Source organism: Gouania willdenowi, chromosome 13 (assembly GCF_900634775.1).
Source record: "Gouania willdenowi chromosome 13, fGouWil2.1, whole genome shotgun sequence".
Classification (NCBI taxonomy): domain Eukaryota; kingdom Metazoa; phylum Chordata; class Actinopteri; order Blenniiformes; family Gobiesocidae; genus Gouania; species Gouania willdenowi.
Window position 1 is genome coordinate 2849496 of NC_041056.1, and position 19269 is coordinate 2868764.

General features: G+C 39.3%; 1 protein-coding gene across 3 annotated transcripts; it reads left to right on the plus strand.

Annotated features, from left to right (window-relative positions):
* The first annotated feature begins 208 nt into the window (after nucleotides 1-208).
* On the plus strand, nucleotides 209-13227 carry iws1 (interacts with SUPT6H, CTD assembly factor 1). 3 transcript variants are annotated; one of them, XM_028464745.1, is made up of 17 exons: nucleotides 209-423; nucleotides 2557-2624; nucleotides 4943-5780; nucleotides 5859-5918; nucleotides 8037-8235; nucleotides 8313-8370; nucleotides 8440-8552; nucleotides 8845-8995; nucleotides 9073-9155; nucleotides 9348-9477; nucleotides 9539-9656; nucleotides 9737-9848; nucleotides 10394-10450; nucleotides 10663-10719; nucleotides 10898-11009; nucleotides 11883-12045; nucleotides 12880-13018. In XM_028464745.1, the coding sequence occupies exons 1-16, from the start codon at nucleotides 381-383 to the stop codon at nucleotides 12006-12008; spliced, it is 2325 nt and encodes a 774-aa protein (XP_028320546.1). In that variant the 5' UTR covers nucleotides 209-380; the 3' UTR covers nucleotides 12009-12045; nucleotides 12880-13018. The 3 variants fall into 3 exon arrangements, with proteins under 3 accessions (XP_028320546.1, XP_028320545.1, XP_028320547.1); XM_028464744.1 differs by lacking the exon at nucleotides 11883-12045 and having other exon boundaries at nucleotides 12880-13227; XM_028464746.1 differs by lacking the exons at nucleotides 10394-10450; nucleotides 11883-12045 and having other exon boundaries at nucleotides 12880-13227.
* Nucleotides 13228-19269: the final 6042 nt, after the last annotated feature.

A 19269-nucleotide genomic window follows, 5' to 3' on the forward strand; every position in this document is an offset into this window, starting at 1 on the left:
AAAGGCTTACAAAACAGTTTTTAGTTCTAATTATAATACATTTAATTTAAATATAATTGTTTTCTGAAGTTTAAACTTGTTTTTTTCCCCTTTGATTAAAATCCTAAATAGTATTTTGCATTTTCTTTAGGAGCCTGTTTTATATTTTGGAAGTTCTTTCGACAAATAAAGGTTAATAAAAAAAAAATTTAAAAACGTGAACTTGCAGCTATTTTTACGCATGCGCACTGAGTGCGCCACTCTCCATTTTGGCTCCAGTTGTAGCAGTGTGTTTATTTGTTAGCTTCCTTCAGCGTTGTTTTCTACGTTTTTTCCGCAGTCTGTTCACTGTTAGCGAACAGAATTTAATCCACTGCTCGGAACCAGAACCTAAGTGACCGATGGATGGAGAAGAGGACGACTTTATGTCTGGAGGCGTCTCCGGTACCGTGCTTTGTTTCACTTGTTACCGGGAGCTAACTAACCTCTAACGACCCAAAACAACTACTAACTACCTAAAGTTTATACACGGAATAATGTCAGACTAACTCTGGTGAACATGTTTAACCTGTGGGTTAAACTGAGCTCCACTGGGAGTCCAGGTAGCATTATGCTAACATGAAGCTGCAAAAACACTTTTCATATGTTAACACAAAATCAAAATAACGATTATGAAAATGTTGAAATAATAAAATTTTCCTACAGTTCATTATTATTCAGTTATTACTGTTGTCTTAAAAAATGTTTAGTTTTTTTACGCTTTTAGTATTTTAATATTGGCCGTGCTAACGGGGAGTTAAACGTATCCATAGCCACGGCCAATAGTAAAATACTATAATGTACGTTAAACGTATCCGTAGACTGCCACTCTATGGATACCCAGCGCCCCACATTGGCCAGTTTAGGTCACATAATAGGTGCACCACGTGACTTAAAGTTCCGTGTAGCTTATATTTATTTTTAGCTACCCCCTAACCTTTTTATTTTAGCGCTAACCCTAACTGTAACTCTAAAATTTTTATTTTTGTCGGATATGTATTTTTAAAGGTGGAATTTGCAGTGTTAAAATGAAAAGAAAAAAAAAAAGTCAAATGTGGGATTCGAACCCACATTGGCGGTAAGTGCAGCGCCTTATGGCCACCAAATGCGGCATGTGTACATTCACAATACATGGACGCGTTTCTAGGGCGCGTCAGAGGTCCAGCTGTGTCCCGCGCCTCCCGTGTGGCGCGTTTTGATGTGCAGCCGACGCTGGAGTTGGGATTGTTGAACTTTTTAGGCATATCGCAGCGTGTTGACCATTCAGGAGCGTTCTCCTTCCGCGATGACTTCAGAATAATGAGAAGGAAAAAAAAAAAACACTGATCGGAGGCAGATGGACAGGCTCTTCTGCTGGAATAGAGCGCCTATAGTTGGGGTCCTGGTAGGAGATGCGAGCGCCAATGTCGGTCAGCAGGTCGTCAAACTGGGCACGGGAAACACGGAAGTAGCACTGGAAGCGACTCTCGTCCGAGCACAGCTCTGGTGAATCCAGAAACGATGCCGAGGCGCAAATAAATCCAAGCCACTCTCTGGATAATGTAGAGCCGATGAACAGCAGTTGGAGGCGGAGTGTTCAGCAAGGAACTCCAAACTTTATTCTCCATTCACCTGCACTTCTCTATAGTCCTCTGACATCACAGTGCACACACTGAGTCACACATCATACATCTGACCAGAAACACAGCCTTCTCAACACAACGTTCCCCACCACTTCACAGTCACTGTGTGAATTATTAACGTAACTAATCGCCACAATATCATCCATTGTATGAACACCACCGGTAACAGAGAAGCCCCTCCCCTTCACACGCTGGATGTGCATCCCAGGCATCTTCGACACTGGTGACAAGCGTCTGTATTCAATGAGCACAAGTGTCCAACTATGCGCGTGAGGTATTTAGTGTTGACACGGGCACATTGCCTGGAAAGCTCTGGAAACGTAGCTATAGTCCCGGGGGCTATGGCTACGTTTAATGTACCTCCAGACATTTTAATATTTGTCTATATATAGCTTGTAGTTTCAGCTGTGGTTGGTTTCAACAGGTTCTGTAAATAATTTCATAATATTAATAATTGTTTATAATGCATATAATTAAGGGAAATCGAAAAGTCACTTTCATTATTACCTTATTATTATTATGAGAGGTGTTTGATATTAGCTTCTTGTCAATTTTTGATATGTCAACATTTTCCAACACTTGATTTCCAATAATAAATAAGAAACTGATATAACTTAAGTGATAGCTAAAGTGTCATATTTATTTTACATGTTTTCTTTTAAATATCAGTGAAGAAATTGTACTGATGGAAACCTACATTACGTTTTCAGTTCAAATAAACTTTATTAGTATAGTGTATCGGTCTCATGGCACTTTATCACCAAATATAAAGTTAATTAACTCACCATCAACATGAGTTAACTAACCAATGGCTGAGTTAATCTACCAATCTAATCTGCTCTTCTTTCTCTTGTTTTGTGTTCACTGTCGATGTAGTTTACATGACACTAATGCTAACGTGTGCTTCGTTCTGCAGATGACGGCGGTGGGACTCCAGTGCAGGACGAACATCCTGCATCTGACAGCGATGGGCATCAGACGGAGGTCAGAGACAGTCTTCCTTAGCAACCAGTTGACTTAGCAACGGACTGTATACAATAGCAATATTATCCCACTGCTCTCAGACCAAAAATGGACGTATAAGTGACAGCGTTGTAAAGGTCCCACCCTCATCTCTCAATGAGAAAAATCCCGAATTATTAAGGATGTCCCGATACAATTTTTTTCACTTCCGATATGATACCAATATTGCAGCCTTGAGTATTCGCCGATATTGATTCGATGTGATATCAGCACGAATCGTACATACTTTTATTACTTATTTTGTAGTGTGTAATGTTAGAAAAGGCTTGATCAACTGATTACTCAGAGAACAATAGTCAACAATTCAAGTTCACTTAAGTATTTTTTACTGTCCGTATATGATGAGAACAACTGAGGGCGGGGACAAAAACGTATCGGAGTGCTTATATCTGAGATTTTAGATGCAGTCTGATAAAATCCGATATTCGTTTTCTGGCTGATATCGAACTAATATCAATATCAAATCGGGACACCGCTACAAATGATAGTTTCAGTTTATTTGTTTCAATTTAAAAATAAATTACAATTTGAAAATATAGAACAAAACTGAAACAGGCAGAAGCAAAAATTCTTATATGCCCAACATAAATCATAGCATTCAAGTTACTTTTCACAAAATAAATGCAAGCATTCAACAAAGTACATTTCAGTTGCTTTTTATAAATAATGCAAAAAAAAAAAAAATGTATTAATACATATTAGGGGTGTTGAAAAAAATCGATTCAGCGATATATATCGTAATATTACGTCCCGCGATTCTTGGACGATTTATTATAATTATTATTTATTTGATAGTTTTTATCTTTATTTAATCAGTGAAGTCTTTTGCATCGTAGGAGACATTGTAACTGCACAATGAAGTGTGCTGAAACCGGGGCACGTTGACCAGCTTGTGTTTTTTTTTTTAAAAGAAAGTACAAACTTTCTGCATTTATTTGTTGTTCTAGGAATTAACCTCAGTTAAGTTGCACTGAAGTCATGTTGCACTAGAGTCAAAGTTAGTTTAAAAGCCACAGGCAGATTGTATGTTATTTTTTATTTTAAGTTGTTGGCACATGGCATGTTAAAGCCAATGTTTCAACAACATGGGGAAACTTAATTGAATGAAAAAAAAGATTTTTCCCCATTTTTTTTTTTTTTTTTGTACTTTTGTTGTTTTGTAGATTTATGGCTAGTTTTGTAGTCATTTTGTGTGTTTTGAGTGATTTTGATTATTTTTGTCTTTTTTTTTACTGTCATTTTGTGTGTTTACTTTGAGGGCCGCCAGTTGCATTTCTGCACTAGACACTGGAACAAATGTATTCTATGATGTATTTGATGTGCCATTTTTTTCCCTCCAATTGTGTTTACTGTGAAGTTGGTCTTAAATTGTATTTGGCAATTCAAAATTGCCAAATATACTATTCTCCTTCCCCTTATTATTTTTCTTCCACAACTTGCTTTGTCCTGAACTCCCCCTCGGCTATTAATGCAGCACTAATGTCATCTCATAGGAACAATGTCAAGGATGGGCAATCAACCTTTTTTGGAGCCAAAATGTCAGGGTCAAGGTCGCGTCAAGTGTCAAAAACCAAAATATTCCATATCTCTACGAATATTTATTGTTATTGTACAAGTTTGGTGATTACATTTATGTAAAGCTCATCTCAGGTGGAGTATTTTATTTCATTGGACCAAACCTGTACGACCTACCAGTAAAAAGATCAGTAGGGGTCAAAGTTCACGATGTCACAAAGAAAAAAAAAAATTTCTTTATAACTTGGCCCACTGGTACCATTGAACAACATTTCCTTTCAATGTGTGACCTTGACCTCCCCTCAAGATCATATTTAAGGTCAAGACCTCCTCAGAAAATTGAGACTTCACGCTCTCAGGACGACAAAGCTCAGCCAAAAAAAAAAACTCTTTTCCCCATAATCTGGCCACAAATTGAGATACAGTGCTCAGACTGGTACCATTGAACAACATTTATTTTCAATGTGTGACCTTGACCTTCACTCAAGGTCATATTTAAGGTCAAGGTCAGTCTTTGGTTTTTCCTGCATTATTACTATCAATTTCATTAGTATAAACAAACTTATCAAAAAATCCAGATACATGTTGTAATTTTTGCCAGATACATATTTGCCTTGTGAATACAGTCCTTGCCAAGTTAAATTTTTCAAATGGCAATAAAAAGTCTTGAATTTAATTTGACTGAAGCTGTAGGAACCCTGTAACTTCAAAGAGAATAGTCCCGACTTATACTCTGAACTTTACGGTAACATCTGTTTCCACAGGATGAAGGCAGTAACGATGAAGCTCCGCCTCCACCGATGGAGACGGATGGCGCCGACAGCGACGATAAGAGCGACTCAGAGGCCGAACCCCCACGGCCCGCGGACAGCGACGATGACGAAGACTCACCCATTAAACGCAGAATGAGCGCCTCCGATGTTGAGGATGATGAAGAGTTGCCAAGGAAACGTCGAAGGAGCGAATCAGATAACGAAGCTTCATCTCCGATCAAACACGTGGAATCGGACGGCGAGGAGGCGGTGTCACCAGTGAAGCATCCCACGTCGGATGGCGAGGAGCCGTCGTCACCAATCAAACACACGGCGTCGGATGGCGAGGAGCCATCGTCACCAATCAAACACACGGCGTCGGATGGCGAGGAGCCATCGTCACCAATCAAACACACGGCGTCGGATGGCGAGGAGCCATCGTCACCAATCAAACACACGGCGTCAGATGGCGAGGAGCCATCGTCGCCGGTGAAAAGGCGCCGAGGCAGCAGCTCAGACGTGGAGGATGATGGCGATGGTGAGCAGCGTCTCAAAGCTAGCGCTGATAGTGAGTCAGAGAACGAGGAGAAGAAACCCACGACAACCAGAGACACTGACTCTGACACAGAAACACACGCCACACGTACAACAGCGCCACTGGACTCTGATGAAGAGGAGAAACAGGAAGTAGAGGAGGGAGAAGGCAGGAAGTGGAAGGCAGTGATGCAGTCTGACAGTGAGGAAGAAGAGCATCAAGGGAGGAGGAAGGCTCCTGTTGCTGCTGCAGGGAGTGATGAAGAGGAGGAGGAAGGGCGGAGGGCGGCCAGTGATGAAGAGGAGAAGAAACCAGGTACGTCAAAGTAACCTGAGGAAGCCCTCCCATTGGACGGCTAACGACCAATCATTGTGTTTGTGCATGTGTCTGCAGTGAAGAGGAAGAACTTCCTGTCTGACAGTGAGGATGAGGAGGAGGATGAAGAAAAACCTGGTGAGATATCACACGTTTGGACCAATCAGAAGTCACACACACACGTCTTGAATTTGAAGGAAGAGACTCCTTTAGATCAGGGGTTCTCAACCTTGGGGTCAGGACCTCATTTGGAGAATATTTTCTGAATAATTGAGCAGTTTTTGCTTATTTTAACCTTTTTTTTTGCAACTTACACCAAACTCACCATATTTTAACCTAGGAATGTGCGATATTTTATCGTTTATAAGAATGTCATCCCACGATATAAAAGATAAATTCCTATGTCGGAAATTAGCCACGGGCCATTTGTCCCTCAATTTAGCCAAGAATGCCCCTAAAAACCTTGTTCAGGGGCCAAAACTTCCTGTTTGTTGTCAACAACTTATTATTCTCTTCATACCGCCGTGTGTGTGAGGTGATCGTCACGGCTACCTGAAGCTACCGTAATGCGATACATCATGAACCACTACTTTGATTAAAACCAGACAACCATCCAACAAAGGGAACCGATGTTCCTCCGTCAGATTCACCCAAAGTTCCACAAACACAGGGACAGAGATGATCCTGTAGCAATGATTAAGAACTGGAAACTCAACTAAAGCTAACTATGCTAAGCTTACACACCGTCACACAGACTGGGCTAAGAGCTAACGCTAACCACTTCATATAAGGAATAGATCAATTAAAAAGATTAAAAGAACACGTTTTACTGTCATAAAACCAGAGAGCCATTGATTTGTTTATGGTCAGATTTAATACTTATATGGAAGAATAAAAGCTAAACATGTCACATGTGTGAAATAAATGTTAGCATAAATACTAATGTCACTATTCATCCGTCCAAACTTGTAAAACGCATTTTTTTTCATATATATTTCACGTGTTCACAGACAAAGCAGGTCCCATTAGACTAATGTAACTATTGAGATTATTACACCTAAATATACTGAATGATTAAATCATCAGCTTATTCTGGTTTAATTATATCAAATATGAAATAAACAAGATTCAGCAGCAGTAAAAACACTAATGGAGATATTTTTGCTTTTCATGAGCTTTTTTTTTAGAAAATAATTTCATTTCAAGTGAGGAAATAAATGAATTACATACAGTAACGCTAATAGTGATCCACATGCACAAATATATTCCATAAAATATCAGCTCATGAGCTCTGAGTCAGCAGTTATTGTAGCTTTTTTTAATGTGTCTAGTGTTGATGTATTCACATTTATGTGTTTGTAAGGAACATGTTTACACTAAGTTGTGAATTTATTTATTTATTTTTATTTACAGTTTTTATTTATCGTGATTTTTATTGTTATAATACCAGAAATTATCGGGATTATTTTTTGCGTCAATATCGCCCATTCCTATTTTAACCTATTTTCATCACTTTTTCTTACCATATTTTTGCTCATTTTAATGCTCCCATTTCTGACACTTCTACATCAAATTTAATGCATTTTCTGCACATGTTTAGCACTTATAAACCCTTTCCACCACTTTTCCACCAAATGTCACAGATGTTGACCCATTATTGACATTTTTAACCTCTTTTCACCATATTTCACAATTATTTTCACCAATTTAACCACATTCACCATTTGTCATGCCCATTATTTTACCAGTTTAAACTAATTGTTCTAATATTGATATTTTGAACCCTTTTACTACTTTTTCTCTGTTTTTGCCCACTCTAATTTGCAACTTTTAACCAATTTCTGTGGTTTTTAAAATCCTATTTCACCACCTTTTCCATTATTTTATTGGTCACCCATTTTATTTCTGATTAAAACAAGGATTTACATCTTTAAGATGACTATATACTATGGCCCAAATAATAATAAACTTCCTGCCACTTCTCCATCAAATTTCATTGCTTTTTCTGCACACTTTTAAGACATTTTCAGCACTTATAAACCATTTCCACCACTTTCCCACCTAATGTCACATGTGTGGACTTAATATTGTCACTTTGAACCTCTTTTCACCACATTTTGTTTATTTTAAAATTCCATTGCTCACAATCTGCAACTATTAACCAATTTCTGTCATTTTTAAAATCCAATTTAAAAGTAATCAGTTAACATGGTGACCAGTTGGAGTGACACACCTGAGGTTTTTGTCTCTCCTCAGCCGTGAAGAAGAGAGTAGCGATGTCAGATGACGATGATGACTCAGACGCCAGCGTTGGTCCAGATAAAAGCCTTGCCGCCAAACTGAAAGAGCTGGGCTCAGCCAGCAGCAGTGAGGAAGAGGAGCGGGCGGGGGCTGAAGGCCACAAGGACGAGAAGGCTCTGTTTGGTAGCGACAGCGAGTCTGGAGACGAGGAGGAGTGAGTAATACAGAGAGAGAGGTCACATGACCACCTGCAGAGCTCTGAGCTGACTGTGTGTGTGTGTGTGTGTCTAGGAAAATGATCGCAGACATTTTCGGAGAGTCTGGAGACGAGGAGGAGGAAGAGTTCACGGTAACAACTGCTAGCCTACATAGATCTAGTGAACATAGATGTAGATCTGACCAGGAAAGTTCTCTACAGGGCTTCAACCAAGAGGACCTGGAGGGTGACAAACACAAACACACGAAGGAGAAGACGGCGCCGCAGGAGGCGGAGTCAGACTCAGACGAGGGCGTCGACCGCAGCGGGCAGGAGTGAGTTCACATGTGACACTTTGGACCAATCACAGACCAGTCACCTGATTAGTTGAACACAGTGATGACACCTGAGTACAAGCCCCGCCCCTCAATGACACACAGCCAATCAGTAATGACTAGTTAGCATTAGCTATCAGAGTAACTGGTGTGTGTGTGTGTGTGTGTGTGTGTGTGTGTGTGTGTGTGTGTGTGTGTGTGTGTGTGTGTGTGTGTGTGTGTGTGTGTGTGTGTGTGTGTGTGTGTGTGTGTGTGTGTGTGTGTGTGTGTGTGTGTGTGTGTGTGTGTGTAGTACCAGCTTCATGTCTGACTTTGACATGATGCTAGCTCGTAAGAAAGCAATGAACAGTCGTAAGCGTCGTCATAGAGACGGAGGGACGTTCATCAGCGATGCCGATGACGTGGTCAGCGCCATGATTGTTAAGATGACCGAGGCTGCCGAGGTCCGTCCGTCCCTTCACAATAAATTTCCCTGCTTCAAAGTAAAAGCATTAAAGAGTCGTGTGTGTGTGTGTAACAGGAGGATCGAGTCCTCAACAGTCAGAAGAAACTAGCTCTGAAAAAACTGATGCTGCTGCCTCAAGTGGTGAGGCACCTGAAGAAGTAAGAACACACGTACACACACACTCTGGAGGGCCTGTTGTCAAACAGGTGGGATGTGTCTTTGTTTAAACAGCTGAGAGGCACATACACACAAAAATGCACACACCGAAACAATTATACACAAAAAACACAAGTACACACAAAGAAATGCACACCCCCTGCTAAGCTGTGTGTTGTGTATTTTTCCCTCAGACAGGACTTAAAGGAGACATTTATAGACAGTGGAGTGATGTCAGCCATTAAAGAGTGGATCGGTCCTCTACCTGACAAGTCTCTGCCAGCTCTGAAGATCAGAGAGGAGCTGCTCAAGATCCTCCATGAGGTAGGGCTCACTCATCCACCTGATCCCTGTGATCCCTGTGACCTTTAACCTCTGTGTTTAGCTGCCCAGCGTGAGCCAAGAGACCCTAAAGCACAGCGGTATTGGCCGAGCTGTCATGTTCCTGTACAAACACCCCAAAGAGTCCAGATCCAACAAAGACCTGGCCCTAAAACTCATCAGTAAGCCCCGCCCACGCTTATACCTGTGTAAGGCTTCAGCTGGTCGTTGTTACAGATGATGGTTCCTTCTTTCCTTCCAGACGAGTGGTCACGGCCCATCTTTGGTCTGACGTCCAACTACAAAGGGATGACGAGGGAGGAGCGACAGCAGAGAGACCTGGACCAGCAGATGCCCCAGAGACGCCGCCTCAGGTACCACCACAACCACATCCAACAGGTTGGATCACACCAGCACATCCAACCACTGACCCTCTCCATCATTTCCTCCTTTATCATTCTGTTGATGTTCTCTCTACTTCCTGTTTCATTTCCTGTTCCACCTCTGACTTCCTGTGTGTGTCCGAATAGTCCCTCCTATCTCCTTTCCTATCCACTTTTCCTTAACCTTGTGGATGAGGTCACAGGGTTAAGGAAAGGTGTTAGGACACTTCCTAAAGGAGTTTAGGAAAAGGACATCACGTCCATCGACGGAATTATGACGGCTGTGAAAGTAAAAACTACATTTATGATCTTATAAAGAAAGCATCAGTGTTTCCTAGGCTAAAGGTGGTTATAAAAGATGCATTGAGCCTCCTTTCCTTAGCTTTTAGAGAATTGGAACATTCCTCATCATGGCCACCACCTGAACACTTCCAGTGTTAGGGAAAATTGGATAGGAAAGGAGATAGGAGGGAATATTAGAACACACCTACAGAGAGGTAAAAAGGTCATTGCTAAAGGTGATGTGTGTTCCTCAGAGAACCTTTGATGAAGGTTGAGACTCAGGAGAGCGACGTCTTCTCTCCACCCAGCAGGTTCTCCTCCCTCTGCACGCCTCAGTCACCTCTCTAACCACGCCCCCTTTTACCTGTGTGTGTGTCAGAGGCTGATGTCAGTGAACGCCTCACAGTCTGCATCGCTGTGTGTTTAGGAATGAAACAAAATGCATGAAGCTGCTTTTTACTGCAGGTTACACACAGAGACTCAGTGTGTCTGTGTGTCTGTCTGTGTTTGTCTGTGTGTGTAGCTCTGGCGGTCAGACCCCTCGTAGAGATCTGGAGAAGCAGTTAACTGGAGAGGAGAAGTAAGCAAACATTTGGTTTAGTTTCAGTCACGTAATAATATGGTTACGTAATCATTCACAACACAGTAAAAACCAAAGCTTTTGTTTCCTGTTAGTGTGGATTTACTCACTGCTTTTCTATCAAAGGTTGATTGTGTGTGTGTGTAAGTGTGTAACTTCACACCTTGTCCTCCTGCAGAGCCCTGAGACCCGGGGACCCCGGCTTCTGCGCCCGTGCTCGCGTCCCCATGCCGTCCAACAAAGACTACGTGGTGCGACCCAAGTGGAACGTGGAGGGAGAGTCCAACAGGGTGAGTAGCCCCGCCCCCTCAGCTCACTGACCAATGAGAGGGCAGGAAGCAGCTGTAAACACACCTGGTGGGCGTCTGCTGTCATTCGAATGGAAAGGGTTGGGCTCTATTATAATTGTAATTACAGAACTGATAATTACAATTATAGCGTAATTGTAATTTTAAACATCATAATTAAATTGTAATTGAGTTCAGATAATTGACTTTGTAATTGTAATTGCCATAAAAATTCTATAAAAAAATGTCAATTATAATTTAACAAACCTGGGGAATCATTTTACAGTTCTACACATATGTAGTTATTATATATATTATTAAAATATGTTTAATATCAAGCTTTCCCACATTTTACTATTTAAAAAAATATAAATATAGGGCTATACTGACAAAAAATACACACACCAAAAATCTTAAAACCTATATTTTCATTTATTAAGAAGCCTAACAAGGTAATCAATAGTTGGAAAGAAATTAGATGATAGATATTAGTTTTTAGGGTATTTTACAGCTGATTTAAGGTTATTTATTTCAGGCTCAGTAATAGTGATTGTAATTGAACTTTAGTAATTGTCCTTCACTTTGAGGATACATTTTTTTGTTGTATTTGGAAAAGGTGAAAGTCACTGTAATAGTAATTTAATCGTAATTGAACATGGATAATTTAAATTCTAATTGTAACATGTAGAACAAACACGTGCACGTGTGGACACTGGAAGTAGGAAGGGTCAATGAGGAGTTTCAGTTTAAAAGTATTTGTGAACATTTTTCTAAAATGTTCTAAAGTTAAAGGTTTGTGTTGAAGCATCAGACGGAGTTGATCAGTGTGATTATTGATCATTGATCAGCTACTCACGGGTCAGTACGTCCCCACAGAGCGGCGTTAGGAAAGCTATGGGTCTGCTGGAGAAGCACAAACGGCGTTTTGCCGAGCAGAGGAAGCGCAGTCGTCCTCAGGGCGCCGTGAAGATCAGCATCGAAGGAAACAGGATGCCTCTGTAGCTACTGCTGTAGCTGGCACCGCCGCCTGCAGGGGGCAGTAAGTGCTCTGCATGGTGTGCACGGCAGCGCTAACGACAGTCTAACACTAGGGCTAAGCATCGCCATGAATCTCAAGATATGGTTCATGATTTGCATGTCACGATACGATATATCGCGATACTAAACAATACGATATATATTGCAATATCAATCTTGTGAGAACAAGTAAATGGTAACTAACTCTAATCCAAGCACCAATATCAAAAACAAGTTTAATGTTTATCAAAAATTTGCTTCTAAAACAGATTTGGATTCTGTTAAGTTCTTAAATACTTCAATAAAAATTAACCACATCTATCAAAGTGTCCAGTATGTTTATTAAAATAAAGCTAAAATGCATTGAGGAGTGAGGTAGTTTAACGAGGTGTGATGGTGTGTTCACTGGCATCCAAGTGACCGGGAGCTTACGTGCTATGCTAATGTTAGCAGTATTAAAAAAAAAAAATTGTTAAACATGACTAAAAAAAATAGTTTTGGACATTTTTTTTGGATTGATACGATAATTGTGCGGTAAAATATCACTTGATTGATTATTTCTTACGTCTTTACTGGACACACGTTTAGTTTTTGTGAAACAGACAAAACATGCACACGCATGGCTGAGTGTGCACAGCACGCACAAATGTTCTAAGCCCAGAAAAATGAGTCTGAGCACGTCTGTACTGGTGTGTGTTATGGTTGGACTGGTGGTCGTGTTATCTTGTGAATGATTCCAAGGCCAGACTAGGGAGAATGTTCTGTCACCAGTTGACGTGATTCACCCAGAGGAAGAACAAAGCTCTGTGTGTAATTAAAATGTTTTAATCTGATGTGTTTTTGTTTTGTTTTCCAGGGTCCAGTGAAGAAAGGAATGACTCGCGTAGACAAACAAATGCGTCGCTTTGCAGACATCCGACGTCGGACTAAGACGGGTCACGCAGTGAAGATCAGCGTGGAGGGAAACCGGATGCCCCTCTGAGACCCAAAACATCCTTACTTTCATTTTCAGGACTTTTATTTTGTAGTTTCTTCTCCTCGTTGATGATGTGACAGTTTTGAAAGTCGTGGAGGTGCGATAAACTGCTGAGGTCATCAGGATTGTGCTACATGCCACTCCTTCAGAATAAAGGCCATGTTTGGATTGGTCGGTGTGAGGGACGAGGAGGGGGTTTGTGTTTTCTAAATAAACTCTTCAAACATCCTCAGACTCTTAGTGTGTGAGCGTGGGAAAGTCCTACAGACCGTGAAGTATCCACCTGCATCAGATGCATTTAAATAGGCTTTTATTTTGAAGGAAGCAGACATGTTGATTGGTCATGTGATCTGTACCGTACACTCAGCAGCCAATAGGCACCAGCTCCGCCCCCTCCGTCTATCCTGCTGAGGGTCAAAGGTCAAAGGCATCAGTACCAGTGTCTCCCTGTAGGGGGAGATGTTTATAGTGGATTAGTTTAAAAGATTATAAACAAGTTCAATTTATTCCCACAACTTCAGTCTAGACCACGTGTGAAACTCATGTCCGGCCCTTTTGGAGCATCCAGTTCAGCCCACAGGAGAAAGTAAAAATGACAGAAAACATGAATCATTGTGTAAATGAAACTATTTGCACGTTCTCAGTTTTCCCAGTGCTTTCATCACATGATTGCAGTCAATATTAATAATAAAATGGTTGAAAAAAAACTCAATTCTTACAAAATCCTAAAATTGTCCTCAAATTATAACCTTATATTTACTTTAATTTTGGTCACAAAAGTATAGATCCTGTTGGGACTGATATGTCACTTATTGCTTGGATAGAGTCGGTTTCTTACATATTTAGTATTTTATGTATATGGAGAATTGTAATCTAGGACACAATGTTGAAATTACTCATTTTCTTGCATTAAATCTGTGACCGACTATGGATTAAACTAGGTACTGTATAGTGTGAAGGGCCACCAGTGTGAAAAACACTTTCTAAATACCAAATGTTCACGGTTTCACTTATATTAGAGAGTAAGATAATAAAGGTTATAGCAACTTAAAAAGGTAGGAAATGTTTAAGCTTCAACATGAAAAATCTTATTCATCCTAATTTATGCAATCATTCATTTTCATAGAAAATTATCTTATTTTTACTATCTACTAAAAAACAACTAACTTTAGCTAACATATTATTGCAAAATGTAACAAATATAGCATTTTACAACAATGTTTCAGTGAGAATAAACATTTAAAGTTGGTTAGTTTAATACTAAAACTTCATCAGGTGCAGCAGTGTTCAATAGGGATGTAACGATTCACTCAACTCCCGACATGATTCGATTCACGATTTATGGGACTGCACACAAATACTGTACTATTTTCCTTTTATTTTTAAATAAATGTCAAAAGAATCCCTTGATAAACTATTCAAAACAATGCAATTTAACTAAAAATAAATCTTGAATAAAATAAAGGAATAATACAAATGAAGAAGCCTATTAATTTCAATTATGGTTCTATAGTAAACAATGCAAAACTGCATAATAGTTTTTTTTTTTTTTTTTTTAAAGTGCAACTGAAAATATATTTTGTGCCTTAATTGGACTTAAAAAAAAATTGCATTGCACTGTATTTGTCAGATATTTGTTTGAACCAGCAGAGGGCGCTGGTAACCTAGTGGTCGGTTGGCATGCAGCTAATCTAGCAGTGAAGAAGAGATGCTACGCACTAGCAGACTGAGCTAATAGAAAAACGTGACTTTTACAGGTATTCACGTAATATTACAGATATTCTTTCACTGCTAAAGGGGTAAGAAATCATTTATGAACATGTTTAAGAGTAGAAGGCGGCCAGAAAGAAAGTAGTAGCAGATTCCACCCCCCGCCTCCGCTTCTGGACAAGAGGATAAATATATATCGCCCTCTGCTGCTCAGTGTATCGATGTGAACCGTGATACCTATGAATCGATTTTTAACTGCCTTACGATTAATCGTTACATCCCTAGTGTTTAACTTTATTAAGTACTAATTACATCTGTCATATGTATTTATCTTTGAGAGTTTGAATTCTGGAAAATAAATCAGATTTTAGATAAAGCTCCTGAGGGCCCCTCACATGGTTTATGAGGGCTATCTGGGGCCCATGAGCACCAAGTTGGTGACCCATGGTCTAAGTTGTACTGATGGAGATGTGCAGTACCACAGTCTCCCTAGAGGAGGCAGTGTTACACATTTCATTACTTGAATTATAAAAAAAAAAAAAAAAAAGTAAACAGAAAATAATCAGTTTGGATTTTTTCTCGATTTTCTTCGATTTAATCTACGTTTGAGTTTAAGAAAAAACAAAGATGAACTAATATAAATATAAACGTAATGTAAACAATCACAGCTTCGTCTACGGTGAAAACTTTGAACAAACCGTCACAGGCCAGGAGGACGAACCTGCACACATCGCCATGGCAACAGGTGGGGAGGCGGAGTCAACCAATAGCAAAATGCTATTGTAATAGTAGCCTTCAAACCATAGAGGCTAGTAACTCTGACATTTTACAACTATTATTAATACTAAATGTGAAGAGTGCTACTAAGATTAACAAACAGCACTACTTAATACCCAAATAGACATGTATTCAGCAGAAAAAAGTGGGTTTGGGGTTTAGTTACTCTTTAATGAGGCTTCATCGCACCATCACTAGTGTTTATTGTGTATAGTGTGTAACAAACATTGTCTCACCGCAGCTCTGTCTCTGTTCAGTGTGTATATATTGTGTATATCGTGTGTGTGTGTGTGTATAGTGTGTAACAAACCCACTACAGCTCTGTCTCTGTCTCTGTCTCGGTTCCAGGTCGTTGAATAAATCCATATTTCCGCTCTGAGTTCAGCGTGTTTTTAATAAACAGCAACAGACGGATGTTCAGACCTGAGAGAGACTGACAGTACAGACACACACTTTAACACACCTTAAAACGGACCTAAACCACAGTCATAATAACACACAAGTTCAACTAGCCGGTTCTTCTTCTACGGCCCGCCAACAAACGCGGTGACGTCACATCCTGCAGCGCCCACTGCAGGCCGGACACCTCTACCGCACCGAGACGCTCCTATTTAATCTTATATACCAGGGGTCTGCAACCTTTACTCTCAAAGGAGCCATTTTGCCTCATCTCACCTGGATTAAAGAATGCTTGATTTATTTGACTTGATTTTTATTGATCATGTAAATGGCAATTTAAAAACAGTTTCAAATAAAATAAAACAAATTGACATCGAGAAATAAAACGGTATCTTGCATCTTCACATTCTTACGCCTCTCATTTTACATGGACACAATGTCACAAAAAGAAGATTCTTTTTTTAGTTAATGTGTTTGAAAGGCTACAAAAAGTAACTTGAATTTGATAACACATGATCATGTGATCAACACATGCTAATTGCTCATTTCTTGCCACACATAAAGCATGCATATTTAACTGGCACATTGGCGATTAAATGAATCTGTTCCCACACAATTAAAGTCTCTATTTTCTTCCAGAATAGTGTTTTTGTTGGTTCAATCATCTTACCAGGGATTTAAAACTTAAGGTTAGCCATAGGTGCAGGAAAGTTGATGATCTGTAGATGTTGCAGAAGGTGAAGTAAGAAGGTGGCTGAGTCATTGCACAACGTGATTTATTTTAGGTTAACAAATTGTGATATCTTGATTTTATTTGTCAGTAATCATTAATAGCCTCTGTAAAAAAATAAAATAAAATAAAAAACTATTTATTTCACTAGTTTTCTTTTTAAAGCTATGGGGAGCCATTGCATAAGAGTCAAAGAGCCACATTAGGCTCCAGAGCCACAGGTTGCAGACCCCTGTTATATACAGTATATATATATATATATATACACAGTATATATATATATATATACACATAGTATATATATATATATATATATATATATAAATAAAAGAGAATAAATGAACAAACAAATGAATAAAAATGACCTTTACTTTGTTATTTTCATGTATTATGTAAACATGTAAGAGTCATTAAGAGTCATTAAATAGTCCTGGAGCAGTATTTTTCTGTGAACCATTGTAACCATTTGACAGCATTTGAACTGAAAATCCCAGCCATGATCATATGATCAAACCAGTCACACAATTAGAAGATTTTAAAGTAAAGAAAGAAAAACCTGCAGGCGTTGCGTTCTTCTTCCCGCTCCAGCGTAAGATGTTTATCATTAATTGTCTCGGTTCTTCCTGTAAAAAAAAACAAACAGAAATGCATTTCATCCCATGTGAACATCAAAGTTTTGTTAAAAAAAGTATTAAATACATTTTGATGTCGTTTTCATTCACGTTAATTTTTTACATTTAGTTTTTGTCTCGTTTTCGACACAAGAAAAACTGTCGTCTACGAAACACTGACGACGAGTGTGTTGTTGTGTTGCTGCTGACGTGAATGTGTGTTCATGTGATGGAAGTGTGTGTGTGTTTTATTCTTTGGTGTTTCCTCCTTACGCACAAACAACAGTTCAACATCAACCTGAGGGCCTCCGATAACATTACCACGGCAACCAGCGTCATGTCCCAGTCTGACCTCCGACCCCTGATACTACTGTGTGTGTGTGTGTGTGTGTGTGTGTGTGTGTGTGTGTGTGTGTGTGTGTGTGTGTGCTTTTATCATTAGTTAAAAACCAGTTAAAGACGTTGTTTAAATGCTGCTGTTTGATTGGCTGACTGTGTGTCTGCAGCTGTTTTTAACAAATCCTAACGAGCCTGAGAGGCTGATGACATCATCAAACACCTGCACAGCGAAGGACGGCATTTAAACAAATGTTAATCCTGAAAAGTAACAAATGTTCCCACACTCACAACAACTGTCAGGTTTCTCTGTGACCAAAACAGGACGATAGCAAACACTTAGAGTTTCAATCGAATGTTAATTAATGCTTCGTAACGAGAATGTGACTCACCAGGTGTGTGTGTGTGTGTGTGTGTGTGTGTGTGTGTGTGTGTGTGTGTGTGTGTGTGTGTGTGTGTGTGTGTGTGTGTGTGTGTGTGTGCTGTCACTCAGCAGCTCTCATTTGGCTTTAATTCCTGAAAGCTTTTCTAAACAAAGAGCAAAAGAGTGAAAGAAGGCGCTAATCTGACTGCAACAGCTGGAACACACACACACGCACACACACGCACGCACACACACGCACACACGTAGGAGGGAGGATGGAGGAGTCAGCCCCACAAACCCGACAAAGTGCTAAAGAAGGCGAAGTGAATAGAGAAAGGAAAACCAAAAACATAAAGTTCGTAAACAGATTAATTTTGTTAGTGGGAGGAGCTTATGTTTTTATTGTTCATACATAGAGTGAGGAACATGTGAGGAACATGTGAGGAACATGTGAGGACGGATGGAGAGGAAACGTTTCCTTGATCTTCTTTTTCTTTTTCTATTTCTCCATTTTTTCTTTTCGTCATCTGCTGTTCTTCTTGATTTCCCCACAGCTTTGGGTTTCTCACACAGACATCCGTACGGTGTTTCTAACGCTTACATTCAATGCGTTTGAATGTAAGCAAACACACGTTCTGTATGTGAGCTCGTGTTTCTGCCCTGTTATTAATTATATTGTAACGTAATGTTAAACATCATCACCTGTTATGAAATGTTATTAAATGTTATCAAAAGTTATTACCTGTTATTAAATGTTGTTGAACATATTAAAATATTATAACCTCATATTAAATGCCACACGCCAACATACAGCTCCTACGTAACCATGGAAACCATTTCATTAATAAGCATTAAAAAAAAAAAATCATGAAATCAAACACTCACGATGCTTCGTTGCTTTACGTTTGTTTGTGATTTTGTTTCCACATAAAGATAAACACTGATTAAACAAACCAAGAATGGAATAATCAACACGTATATATCTAACAGAAATATGTTCCTTCAAAATAAGATAATGGTAAGAAAAGAGGTTTATTGTTTTTGTAAATAATTTAATTTGTGAAATAATAAAATATGTATAGCAAGTGAGGACGTTAGAGAAGAAAATATGTAGATGTGCAGATTTAACCTTTTTATCTTTTTTACTAAAAACTTCAAAATAATTAAAAAAAAAAATCCACTTTAGTATAAAAGCCTGAAATATGCAAAAAAAAAAACAACAAAAAAACAGTTACTTCTTTTCTTTTAATGATTTGATTACAAAGGTAAAACCTGACAAACAAACAAGTAAAACAATCCCCATTGTTGGAGGTGTCCCTTCAGAATAAAAGCCTGAGACGGTG